General features: G+C 44.2%; 1 protein-coding gene across 6 annotated transcripts in view; it reads right to left on the reverse strand.

Moving 5' to 3' along the window:
- TFAP2B (transcription factor AP-2 beta) overlaps positions 1-13,277 on the reverse strand; it is a 77,665-nt gene that overhangs the window by 23,532 nt on the left and 40,856 nt on the right. For all 6 annotated transcript variants that reach the window (XM_053285170.1, XM_053285172.1, XM_053285173.1 and 3 more), the window contains one exon: positions 9,281-9,422. In XM_053285170.1, the coding sequence (XP_053141145.1) occupies positions 9,281-9,422 (142 nt within the window). The remainder of the gene's footprint in view (positions 1-9,280; positions 9,423-13,277) is intronic.

Genomic DNA, 13,277 nt, shown 5'->3' on the forward strand with positions numbered 1-13,277 from the left:
GCTTTTTATATCTACTTAAATAAACTAGTTTTTGATTGTTTAAACCTGATCTGGGCTGGAAATGAGCTCCATTCTGTCTCCCTCTGGGCGTGTTCGGCCTACATGCTCTTTAAATGGTTTTTATGTTCGTTTTGTCTCTCAGGAGCCTGGTGGCAGCTCTACCGGAGGATTTTTAAATGAACCTGGGAGAGGTCCAGGGCAAGAAAGCCTCTCGCAGTTTGCCACAACAACTGATACTAATCATTAGGAATCAAATAGTAAACTTCTGGCCTCTGGAAAGTGATAGAGAGCGGCCCTATCAAAATATATGGCACAAGTTATTTTTTTTTAAAGTAACTTCAAGGCTCCTGGATCAAATCAATGCACCAGCTTTTGCTGTAGCAATGCATGGTCTGAATGTCAGTCTGTTTTGCAAAGCTAAGAGGCCACATTTCAACAAAGTCCTGACAAAGTATTATTCTAAGTTCTTATACAGGGGTGCACACTGTTTTGCAGAACTTTGGAGCCATAAAGGCGGCCAAGTCTGCTTCCCAATCTCTGAAGCAACTGTTGTTGCCAAGTCCAGTTTTTTAGGCTCCAGTAGGTGCCTGCTTTTACATGCACGACTGTGAAGACATTTGAGGGGACCAAAACTGAACCATAGACCTTTTGGGTAGTTAACATTCAACTGGCAAAGCTCAAAGCTGCAGGGGTGGTGGTGGACCTATTAGAATGCTCTGCCCGAGAAAGCTGTTGGATTAAGTAAGATTCCAAAGGGCCTTGGTGGGTTTGGGAATTGGTTCTGCCAGTGATTCTGTTGATGCCCTGGCGGATACTTGGAATAGAGAATTTACCAGGGCAGTAGACACAATTACTCCTAAGTGTCCTCTCCGACCCGCTTCAAAACTAGCCCTATAGTGTATAGAGGAGCTGTGGGAGCTGAAGTGGCAAAGTAGACAGCTGGAGTACAAATGGAGGAGGACTGATCTTGAATTTGATAAGACATAGCATAGAGCCCATCTGAAGGCATACGCTGTGGCAATACATACAGCAAAGAAGCGATTTTATTCTGCGTTTATTGCATCTGCAAGTTCTCATCCAGCAGAGCTGTTCCAGATTGTTAGGGGTTTAACTCAAGCCCTTTCTCTTTCAAATCTGTTTCCAGAATCAGTGGTCTCACTGTGATACATTCAATGAGTTCTTTGCAGATCAAATCTCTCGCATTGGGGCTGATCTGGACTCCAGTATTTCTGCAGGGTCAGTTAGGGAGGTATCCAGCAATCCCTCCTGGAAGATTAGATTGGATCAATTTCAGTTTGTGACCCCTGAGGATTTGGACAAGCTGCTTGGATCAGTAGGGCCTACCACCTGTTCTTTGGACACTTGCCCAACATGGCTGATTTCATATTATTATTTATTATTTATTTATTTTTTACATTTATATCCCGCTCTTCCTCCAAGGAGCCCAGAACGGTGTACTACATACTTAAGTTTCTCCTCACAACAACCCTGTGAAGTAGGTTAGGCTGAGAGAGATGTGACTGGCCCAGAGTCACCCAGCTAGTATCATGGCTGAATGGGGATTTGAACTTGTGTCTCCCCGGTCCTAGTCCAGCACTCTAACCACTACACCATGCTTTCTCCTTATTGCAGGAAGTTTGTTGGAGCTGGACCAGTTGATGCCATTACTACCTCACTGAGGGAGGGCAGGATGACACCTTGTTTGAAGGAGGCAGTGGTTAGACCCCTTCTTAAGTTGCCCACTCTGGATCCCCTGGTCATGGATAATTAGAGGCCAGTCTCCAACCTCCCAGGTAGAGTGTTGTGATTACCCCATGGGGGTCATGGAGGAGGAGTCCTCAGATGAAGACTCAGAGCAGGGGGAGCAGGTTGAGACTCCAGTTGACTTAGCAGAGCTGCAGCTGACAGGCTTGCAAGCCCCTCTGCCTGCAGTGATGGGTGGGACTTTCAGCACATAGACTATTTAGAGCAGCCTGAGAGCTGGATCTGTGCTGGAAACAATGTCCGTGGTCACCAGCCCTGACCGTGAGTGACCTTGACCTCAGAACCAAGCCTGTTTGGTTGGACTGACTATGATTGTGTTTACCCCTGATCCTGGCATCTGTGGAATTCCCGGTGCTGACCTTTAGCAATGTTTTTGGACTACGCTCTGTCTCTGTTCCTGTCAGACTGTAGAGTGGTTCCCAGTTGCTGGCCAGTAGGGCATTACAGGTATGCATGGAACCATTTTGATGGTTTGATTCAAATTCTAACCGAATTCAAATTGAGCCACCAGTACATGAACCGATTTGATTGAACTGGCCAGCAGAACATTCTGTTCAACCAAACTGGGTCAAACAAGTTCAACCCAGTTTGAGGGGCTATGCCTGTAAAGGAGAATATGGTGAGGATTCTCTTTTACAAGCAAAGGGAAATTCTGCCTTAAAAGGGTTTCTAAGGGCAGCTGGGAGCAGCGGTGAGAGGGCACCTTACCATTGGCAGCAGCAGCTCCTCTAAAACCCAGCACTCCCACCAGCAACGTGTCCTGAGCGGCAGCAGCACAATTCCAGCCTCCTCAGATGTGCAGTGACCATTTGCATGATGTGCATGCACTGAGGTCATGCAAATGGCCTCCATGGAGGCCAGAACTGAGCCACCACCACATAGGCAGTGTTGCTGGGGGCAGCACCAGTGTTTAGAGGAGCCAGTAAGGTCACCTCTCACCACCACAGCTGCCCTTAGAAACCTTTTAAAGGCAGGATTCCTCTTTGCTTGTAGAGGGTAATCCTCACCACATTCAAACCGAACTCAGTCAAACTGGTGTATAATGGACCGAGCCTGGTTCAAATTCAGACCAGCCACCTTTTTTTAGAGGCTGGTTCAGTTCAAGTTTGAATTGGTCGAACCAATTCTGCACACCTCTACTCCCATGGTTGGGGAAGATGATTGAGAGTGTCGTAGCTGACCAGCTCCAAGCAGTCTTGGAGGAAACTGATTATCTAGACCCATTTCAAACTGGCTTTCGGGCGGGCTACAGGCTTGAGATGGCTTTGGTCGGCCTGATAAATGACCATCACCAGGGAAATGACAAAGGCAGTGTGACTCTGCTGGTTCTTTTCAATCTCTCAGCAGATTTCAGTACCATTGACCATGGTATTCTCTGGATCGCCTTAGGGATTTGGGGATAGGAGCACTTTTTTTACAGTGGTTCCACTCCTATGTCTCAGGTAGATTTCAGATGGTGGCACTTGCTGACAGTTCCTCTTTTAAACAGGAGCTACTATATGGAGTCCCTCAAGGTTCCATTCTGTCACCAATGCTTTTTAAACATCTACATGAAACTGCTGGGTGAGGTCATCAGGTGATTTGGTGCCGGGTGTTATCAATATGCTGACAACACACCAGCTCTATTTCTCCTTGTCATCAGTATCAGGAAATGGCATTATCCCCTTAAATGACTGACTGCCTACAGGCAGTAATGGGATGTATGAAGGATAATCCAAGCAAGGATGAGGGATAATCCAGGGATGAGGGATTATCCAAGATGAATCCAAGCAAGATGGTGCTCATTGTTGGGGGTCCTAATCTGCAAGATGGGATAGAACTAACTGTTCTGGATGCAGTTCTACTCCCTCAGAAAGAATAGGGTCATAGCCTGAGAGTGCTCTTGGACCTGGGTCTCAGCCTGATGCCTGAAGTTAAGGCTGTGAGCAGGAGTGCTTTTTACCAGCTGCAATTAATTTGACAATTCCACCTGGTCCTTAAGGAGAATGGCCTGAAAACAATAATATACCAGCTGGTAACCTCCAGGTTGGACTACTGCAATGAGCTCTCTGTAGGGCTGCCTACGCACATAGCTCAGAAATTTCAGTTAATTGAAAATGCAGCCGCCAGATTGGTCTCTGGGGTATCCTGGAGAGACCACATTATGCCAGTCCTTAAGCAGTTGCACTGGCTGCTGATATGTTTCTGGGCAAGATGCATAGTGCTGGTTATTACCTTTAAAGTCCTGAATGGCTTAAATCCACATTACCTGAGAGAGCACCTTTCCCTACAAGATACCTCCTCTGCTCATTAAGATCATTAGGAGAGGTCTGTCTTCAAGCGCCACCGGTTCATCTGGTGGCAACCTGGGATCGGGCCTTCTCAGCTGTTACCCCTAGGTTATGAAACACGCTCCCCATGGATATAAGAGGATTATCTTCCTTGCAGAACCTTAAAGACACATCTTTTTAGCTTCTGATGATATCTAACTTTTATATCATTATACTATGATATCTGGCTTTTAATGATATCTAGTTTTAATTTTAATCTGGTTAAAAGTTTTCTGATTTTAATTGTTTTATTATGTGTTTTTGATTTTAATGTAAACTGCCCTGAGCCACTTTGGAAGGGTGGTATATTAAATGAATGACCAAACAAACAAACAAACAAACAAATAAAATCACCTCCAGACTATTAAGGACTTCTGTTTAATAAGTGTGGCAGTGGCAGCAAAGACAAATGAAGACAAATAGATGTAATTATTCATATTTTGTAAATACAATACATTCTACCAAAATATGTTTGTTGCAGGCAATGGATTTAAAGTAGACAAATGAATGCTATCCACAAACTGTAATGAAATATCATTGACTTGTCCAGAGTTCACAAGAAGGCACTCAGCAGAAATAGTAATGTTATTTAGCCCCCAAATTATGTTTAGCCATAGAAAATAAGGGCAGTGAATGTCTTGAAACTGAAGGCAGGTTAAATGCTTCACATGATGGAGAAAGCTTAAAACTCATGCCTGTGAGTTTATTCATTAGAAAAGTATTGCGGGGGACGGGGGGGGAGAGACTTTAAATTTGAAGGCTAAATAATCATGAGACAAACGTTTTTCATCTCCAAAGAGCAAAGGCGGGGTCTGTGAGCAATTAAAGTTCTGGGACATTAATATCTTTTGACCCTGCGGAAAAGGGCAATCAAATTCCAATCACGTCTAAAAAACATCTGGACAAATTTGAGCAAATGATTTTTCAGCCATCCATATATTTCTTTAAATTACACTGTCAACGGAACAAGCCACATCCTAGGGCACGAAATAAATGAGTTCTGTTTGGGGCTTGCCTTAGAGAGAGAATGTGTGGGAAAACAGGCAGCCTACACTACCAAAGACCTAAGCCTGCCATAAAACACCAAACAATATGGCAGAGGAACCAAAGGGAGGCATAAATCAAACAAATAGAAAAGCTATTGTAAAAGTTTCAATGAGCTAGAGAGAGACATCTAAATATAGCAGCAGATTTAATATTCCCCCCCTGCTGCCCCCCAGCTGCTGCTGTAAAAGCGTCAGATCTATGCATGATTAACTGTAAACATTGGGAGGCATGGGGTGAAATTTATTTTTTTGTCATATTGGATGAATAGCCAAGAATCCTCCTATCAGCTCAGGCTTTCCCAGTGACAGGGAATTAGGGCCAAGGTCACCCTTCAGGAAGACAGATGTGCGGGCGGGGGGGGGAGGGAGTAGAGGTCACAATACACCAGTTCACACAACCAATTTGGCACCGTGTTAATGCATATTACACTGAGCTGCTTAAGAATGAGAATTAGGAGGATGGTTTCAAGAGTTTGGGATGCATTTTGTCCAAGGCATCCTGTCCCTAACCTCATGACACAAGCCCAACAAAGCATCATGTGGGTTCCCTAGAGCAATTGTTCTGGGTATGTCTATTGTCCAGAGAGGGCTTACTCTACAGTTACTCTTCTAGGTAGCTTACACACAGTGTACATGCCTGGCACCCTTCTGAATATGCATTTATTTATTTATTTATTTATTTATTTATTTAACATTTATATCCTGCTCTTCCTCCAAGGAGCCCAGAGCCGTGTACTACATGCTTGAGTTTCTCTTTCACAACAACCCTGTGAAGTAGGTTAGGCTGAGAGAGAAGTGACTGACCCAGAGTCACCCAGCTAGTTTCATGGCTGAACGGGGATTTGAACTCGGGTCTCCCCGGTCCTAGTCCAGCGCTCTAACCACTACACCATGCTGGCTTTCCCTATCTGTATGGCTCTGGTAACATTTGGATGCAGGAATTATGTAAAGTGTGCCGTCGGGTCAGTGTCATCTCCTGGCAACCACAGGTCCCTGTGGTTGTCTTTGGTAGAATACAGAATTGCCATTGCCATCTCCCACGTAGTATGAGATGATGCCTTTCGGCATCTTCCTATATTGCTGCTGCCCGATATAGGTGTCTCCCAGGGGTGTAGCTATAACTGAGCGGAAGGGTCCAAAGGACCGGGGGGGGCAGCTCTACCCCTCCTTATTTTCTTCATTATCTCCCTCACTCTAGGGGGCCATCAGGGAGCGGGACAAACATGGGCCCCCTCTCCCCTAGCTATGTCCCTGATGTTTCCCGTAGTCTGGGGATCATACTAGTAGGGATTCAAACCAGCAATCTCTGGCTTGCTAATCAAGTCATTTCCCCACTGCACCATTAGGTGGCTAAGAATTATGTGGGTCGGGCTAATTGTGCCTCTTCTTCAAACTCAAGTGTCAGTCAGATGGAAGAGCAACATTCAGGTGTACATTGACCCTCTCACAAATATCACTGAAATGACAAGAAAAGCAGCAAACATGCTACGGGAGAAACACTAGTCAGCATGTAGCCAGCCCCACCCAATTCACATGTTCACAATTTCAGTTTGATTGTGTAAACTGGCCCATACATTAAGCAAACAATCAACAAGCTCAAATTGGACTAACCTGAACAGACCAAGAGGAGGAAAACAATATTTTTTTTAAAAAAAAAACACAGAAAGAGGTCATTCACACAATCAAAAACTGTGTTCTACCCAGGTTTGGGATCTGTGTGTGCTCCCAATTTTTGGCTGTGTGGAAGCAAGGTAAGAGGAAAACCTGGGTAGAAGCGATTGTGTAGAAGCAAGGTAGGAGGAAAAGCTACCCAGGTTTTCCTCCTACCATGCTTCCACACAACTGAAAATTAGGAGCACACACAGCACCCAAACCCAGGTAGAACACAGTTTTTGATTGTGAGAATGATCTCAAAGAATGAGCAAAAGAGCTAACTGTACCTGGACACAGATGCCGATACAGTGGCTGACATCCAGACTAAGTTTTTCAGTAGTACTACTTAGGAGTTACTCTAAAGGACCACTTAATTTCAGTAGATTTCTGTCAAATTATTTAGTCAGCATGTCAGCCAGTCAAAGCAATAGAAACTTGTACACACACATGCAAATAATTTCATTAGTTCATGACAGAGTCATACCTAAGCAATTTAGGAAACATTGAAGGTTAATTCTAATTTTGTTGAAGTGATAGGAACGTTTTTTATTGATGTTCATAATTCTGGACTACACCAAAAGAGAAAGTAAAACAAACAGCAACTCACAACCACTAGAACTTTACTTCTATTCAAAAGAATAGAGATTCAAGCACTTTTTAGAGGCAGAGGAAGAAACCAATGCAGAATTCACAAAGAAGTAGGGAAAGAAATAGAGGATGATTATTACAGAAATCCCCAACTGACACACAGGTTTAACACTTGTGGGTGCCAATATGGAGAAATCGTTTGCATCCAGCAGGTGGCTACCCCAACCATTCCACACACTGCTTTACAAAAAAAAGAAAAGAAAGAACTGCAGCAGCATGGAGATAGCCATCCATTGCAATAAGCCTCTTGTCAACTATTTTGAATGTGGCTGGAAAGTTAAGGGTTTAAATCCATGGATTTAGCAAGTTATTTCACATTGATATGGGATTCCTGGTCATATGCAGCTTTTCTCTCTGGCCTTTCACTTCCCTAGTTTGTGTTCTTCTCTCAGGCTCCTCCCCTGGGGTCTACTTCTTTCAGGTTCCCAACTCTTACTTTCTAAGCCCCGCACTTGCTGGGGGCCTTTTCAGGCTTCTGCTCTTAGGCCGATGTTTCTTTGACTCTTGCTTTGGTGGGACCTTCTGCCTACTCGACCCCTTTCTAGGATCTGAGCAACTCAGTCAATAGCAGTTGACTGAGCAGTTGACTCTCCTGCCCACCCATCTCCCAGTCCAGCCTTAGGGGAACCTCAGTCAGTCACTGCTAGAAGTTCCATCCTCACCACCAAATTCCTTAATCTATTCTTCTTCTGATTCTCATTATTCTTATGCTGCTTTTCAACAACATGTCTCAAAGCAATTGGCACGGCAAAAAGAATGAGACCTGCCCCCTAGAGACTCACAATCCAATGGAAAGACTCTGTGCCAAGGCTGAATAAGGACAATTATTCTCTGCTTGCTAAATGTATGATAATCAACAGTTTGGAAGGCGTGCCTTGGCCCAGTTAACATTAAAACAGAGGGTCAGGAAAAAGGAGTTTGACAACAAATCAAGAAACAAAATTCCACAGCACACACATCTGGATTGTTACAGAAAAACTTGATAGACCCATGTACAACCATAACACACACACTCAGCTCACGGGGCTTCTTCTGGGCCTAACTATATAGAGCTCTTTACAAAGTCTAGATTTGCCATTGGAATTAGCCTAAGAAATTGTTCTGTTTAGGGTTCACACTTCACTCTACATTTCACCCGCAGTAGTTTGTGTGCTCTGTTTACCACACAGAGACCCAGAACAGGTAAACAATATCTCCTCACCTCCCAAATACTGTCATTTTCAAATGCTGCAGTCTTCAAACTCCCTTAATTCATTCGAATGCAAACATAGGATAACCACAACCATGTTTCTTTTTTAAAAATCCACAGAATCAGGAATGCATGGTGGGGATTCCCAGAGCATAATCTGAAGCAGGGGTGGGCAAAGGTGGCCCTCCAGCAGTTGTTGAACTACAACTCCCATCAACCCCAATTTATTGTGGCTGGGGAAGATGGGGATTGTAGTTCAACAATAGCTGGAGGGCCAGGTTGAAGGCACATGACACAGTCCTACAACTGAGGCTAGCCTAGGCAAGTTTGGCCTGTAAACTTCCTGGATGGCAGACTGCCTCAGAACCGTATCTAAGCCTGCTTTTTACTCTCTGGTGAGAAATCAGTATATATGTGTAATAAACAGACAGGCTGCGGTTAAATGTCAACTGAACTAGGCATGTGAACACTACCAACACAAATCTGCTCATCCTATACTTCTACCATAAAGAGGACTTCACAGTTATGTTTGGTTTTTTAAAAGTGGTAACGTAAACTACACTTGAATGTAACAAAAAAACTCTACCCTGACTTCAGAAAGAAGCCTGTTAATGTGCCGTAGTGTAACAAAAACAAATGTCAGAGCTGACTCTAGAATAACTCGTACTCACTTTGTGGCAAGCAGCATATTCTTCCTGGAGTGGAGATCAGTGGGATCTGTGTGCTGTCTGTTCAGGTACTCGGAAACCGCTTTGGCTGGGAACTCAGTTTCACAGATGTATCCAAAATCCCGAGCTAAATGTACAGCTTCTCCTGGGGAAAGATGAGCAGCTTTGATCATCATAGGTCAACTAGGTTAATACAATCTCCAATCCATCTGTGCCAAAGTTGGTACTTACTGAAACGGATCCATGATCAGATTTGTCATGCCAACAACTAACTTCTCAGGATGGGAGCCACCTACTGCTGTGCCTGGACAACATCCCATTAACTGATGTTGTCCTGTCAAAATTGATGACATCCTGAACATTCCCCTCCTGCACTGTATTAAGCTATTGGTCAAACTGAAGAGAATGTCTTTTGGAAATTCCAGTTCCAGGACATTAAAAAATCTTTTGACCTTGGGAGAAAGGGCAGCCAATGCAAATATACCAATTCAACAACAAGGTGGCCTGAGCTGTTAACGAGCAGGCTGAATCAGAAAAAGAAGAAAAGCATCCTGAGCATGTCCACTATAGACTTTAACAGTTATTCCATCTTCCCTGGGAATTGTAGTTCAATGAAGGAAGCTAAAGTTCTCTATCAAAATCCTCAGCACCATCAGCAAATTACAATTCCCAGGATTCTTTGAGGGGAGCCATGAGAGTTAAAGCCCTCTAAAACTGTTATTCGCTGTATTGTAATTAAAGCCACAGATAACTAGATACACTTTGCATGGTTATAGTAACAGTCCTAAAGGAAGACCACTTTATTTAAGCTCTTTTAAGCTTCATTTATTTCAGTGGGAGAGATTTAAGTGCATATTTAACTCTTCCATCAAATTCAGCGAGACAACATGCTTAACTTTGGCTGGATTGTGTCCTCCAAGTGCAATTCTTATCCATTAGAGTTTAATTTCATTATTCTCATTCTCTAGAGTATTTCCAAAATGTTCGCATACAGATTCCATGTCTGCCACCTTCTTCCATTCCCCTTCCTTTTGAAAGTCAGTGGCAAAACATTCAAACAAAACAAGATATCATGCATATTGTAATGTCCTCTGTCAACAAACCAGCAATCTAGTTTTGGGTTTTCTAGACCCTGCAGCCATGCAAGTTCTCCAATAAGCTAAGACAGGGGGGAAATTCAACCAAGGAAAGGAAGCTATTCTTTCCTTGTAGTAGAGAGAACCAATATTCGGCAGAAGCTCACTTAAATGTGAACAACTTGGAGGCAATGCAAAACATCCAGAATATCCAGTTCATTAGAAATCCTATCCCAAGCAATGAATGTGCTATTTGCAAACAGACTGGGAATAAAGTGACCAGATACCGACCTTGGAATGATAAGGGCCACAACTTCATAAACTCTTCATGCTAAGCAAAACTATTCTTCATACCTACCCTACACTTATAACGTGGATATGCTCAGTGGAAGAGATGATGGAGGTGAAATCCATCCAACTTCTGGGTGAATTCAACCTAGCGCCACACTAAAGTAAGCACTTTGCTTACTTACTCATACTTTATCTCACATCTCATGGTGTGATGGGGGAAGCCATGCTTGATCCCTCCCTCCAACCAGATCTCTCTGGGTGGATGAATCAGTCAGGAGGTGTAGCTATAACTGAATGGAAGGACAATGTCCCTTGATTCCTGGGACAGCACTGCCTGGTCAACAGTTTACTCTTTGATCTCCCGCTCATGCCTCTCTAAAGAAGGTTGTGGTGGCAGCAGGGGCCCATCTTCACTTTTTGTCATGAGGCGCACTCCAACTTTGCTACACCCCTGGAATCAGGCATGCCCCAAATCCTGGTCCTTTTCTACTACTATGAATATTTATATACTGCTCTCCATCCAAAATCTGTTATTTTATTATTATTTATTTAATGTATTTTTATACTGCCCAAACCTTATGTCTGTGGATGGTTTCACAATGTGTTTTAAATATATAATGCATAAATAAGATGCCTCCCTGCATCCCTAAAGGGCTCACAATCTAAAAAGAAACTTAAAGTAAACAACAGCAATAGCCCCTGAAGGGATGCTGTGCTGGGGTTGGATAGAGGAGGGATGTGCACGAATCATGATTGGAAGCACGATTCACAGCACATCCCCAGCACCTTTAAAATGGAGGAGAGCAGCTGCATACCTGCTCCTCCACCGCTTGACGCCACTTCTTGTATTGGCTGCACTCCCCCCAGCTATCATCGCCTGTTGGTGGTGCTCTTCCCAGCTGCCCTCATGCGACCCTGGCATCCACATGGCCTCCATGCATGTGTGGTGGCCATTTTTATGGTCATTCAGATGGTCATGCGAGCAACAGGTATTCACCTGCTTTCCTCCATTGTAAAGATGCTGGGGACCCGCTGTGAATCCTGCTACAAGTTGTGATTTGTGCACAGATCTAGGATAGGGACAGTTGCTCTCCAGCTAAATATAAGGAAATTGCCACTTTAAAAGGTGTCTCTTTGCTCAGTTAGCAGGGGTTTTCTTTTTCAGACCGGCCTGATACTTCTGGTCGGAGGAAACCATGCCCCTCCACTCTTGACTGATGACTTAAGGCACTCACCAATCTTTCTAACATCATCTCTGTTCCTGTCAGCCGTGGCATAAATGAAACCTATTTAATAGTGCCACTTCTTAACTATGCATCTCCCAAGTGCTCCAGAGAGAGAGAGAGAGAGAGAGAGAGAGAGAGAGAGAGAGAGAGAGAGAGAGAAGACCTAACGCCAAGGTCAGCATGGACTAGGATGGGGCAGGAATGCTACTTGGCCCAAAAGCAACCCGCTAATCCTACACTGTAACCATAGGTCGGTCCCAAAGTGCCTGTAACCTGCAGCTGAAAGGCAAACTGTCTGGGTCAGGGTTTCTTAACCTTTGGCCCACAGATGTTGTTGGACTACAATTCCCATCATCCCCAGACATGGCCTTTGTGGCTAAGGATGACAGAAGTTATAGTCCAACAACATCTGGGGGCCCAAGGTTAAGAAACCCTGGTCTGGGTTAAAAACTGACTAGGACTTTCTTCCCATTGGCTGCCAGCACTGGTGCCAAAACTGTGCAGCTTTCCACTTAGGCCTGTCCCTCTCTCCCTCCGCCCACCCCGCCCACCCACCCCCAAATCCCTCTGGCCAGTGGCAATATTGACATGCAGATAGGGAGAATACAGAGAATTCGGTCATAGCTTCAGGTGACTAGACTTCAGCAGCATATTGGCAAAGCATGGCTTTGACATGAATCTAAATCTAAATCTCAGCACATGTTTTTTAACACCAGATCAGAACCACGTGAAGAACGTTTCTGAGCATGTGCAGCATGCACGTTCCTCTCAGAATGTGAGTGGTTTGGGACATCCTGTTGCTACACAAAAATGGAAATACAAGCTCCCCACAGTCTCTCCAGGTTCTCTGCAGGGTTGCAATGTATTTCCAAAATCTGCAGCTCTCTTGCGTGACAAATGCTCAAACTGTCTGAGCATCAGATGTAAATACATTCCCTAGGTGGTGGAGGAGAAGCACAGACTACATTCCCCTCAGATTGTTGTGCTGTAGATGAAGATGCATTTTCCACTTCTTTACAACCAAAGTCCAAAGTCACCTTGAACTAGCATGACTCTGCCCACCCCACTCATAAGGGGTTAGAGGGCAGGGCTCCCTGATGATTTCCGAAGCTTCCCAAGCAAGGCTGGAGCCCCGGGCCACTCAACCTGGACTACTGACCATAAAATGCAACATAAGAACATCATATATGGACATGTTATGATGTTATAATACGGAAACGTGCTGTATCCATTATGAACAAAGATCTTGCCACTTTTTTCTTAGCAGCTACAAGATGAATATTTTGGAATTACAGAGGAGGTAGCTTTTCCCCAACCCCAGGACAGCAGATGAGCAGTAATTACTTTTCAGTTGCTAAGGTCCAATTTCACAATCCCAAGTGCAGTACTGGAAAATCATGTCCCAGA

This window comes from Hemicordylus capensis, chromosome 1 (assembly GCF_027244095.1).
Source record: "Hemicordylus capensis ecotype Gifberg chromosome 1, rHemCap1.1.pri, whole genome shotgun sequence".
NCBI classification, from domain to species: domain Eukaryota; kingdom Metazoa; phylum Chordata; class Lepidosauria; order Squamata; family Cordylidae; genus Hemicordylus; species Hemicordylus capensis.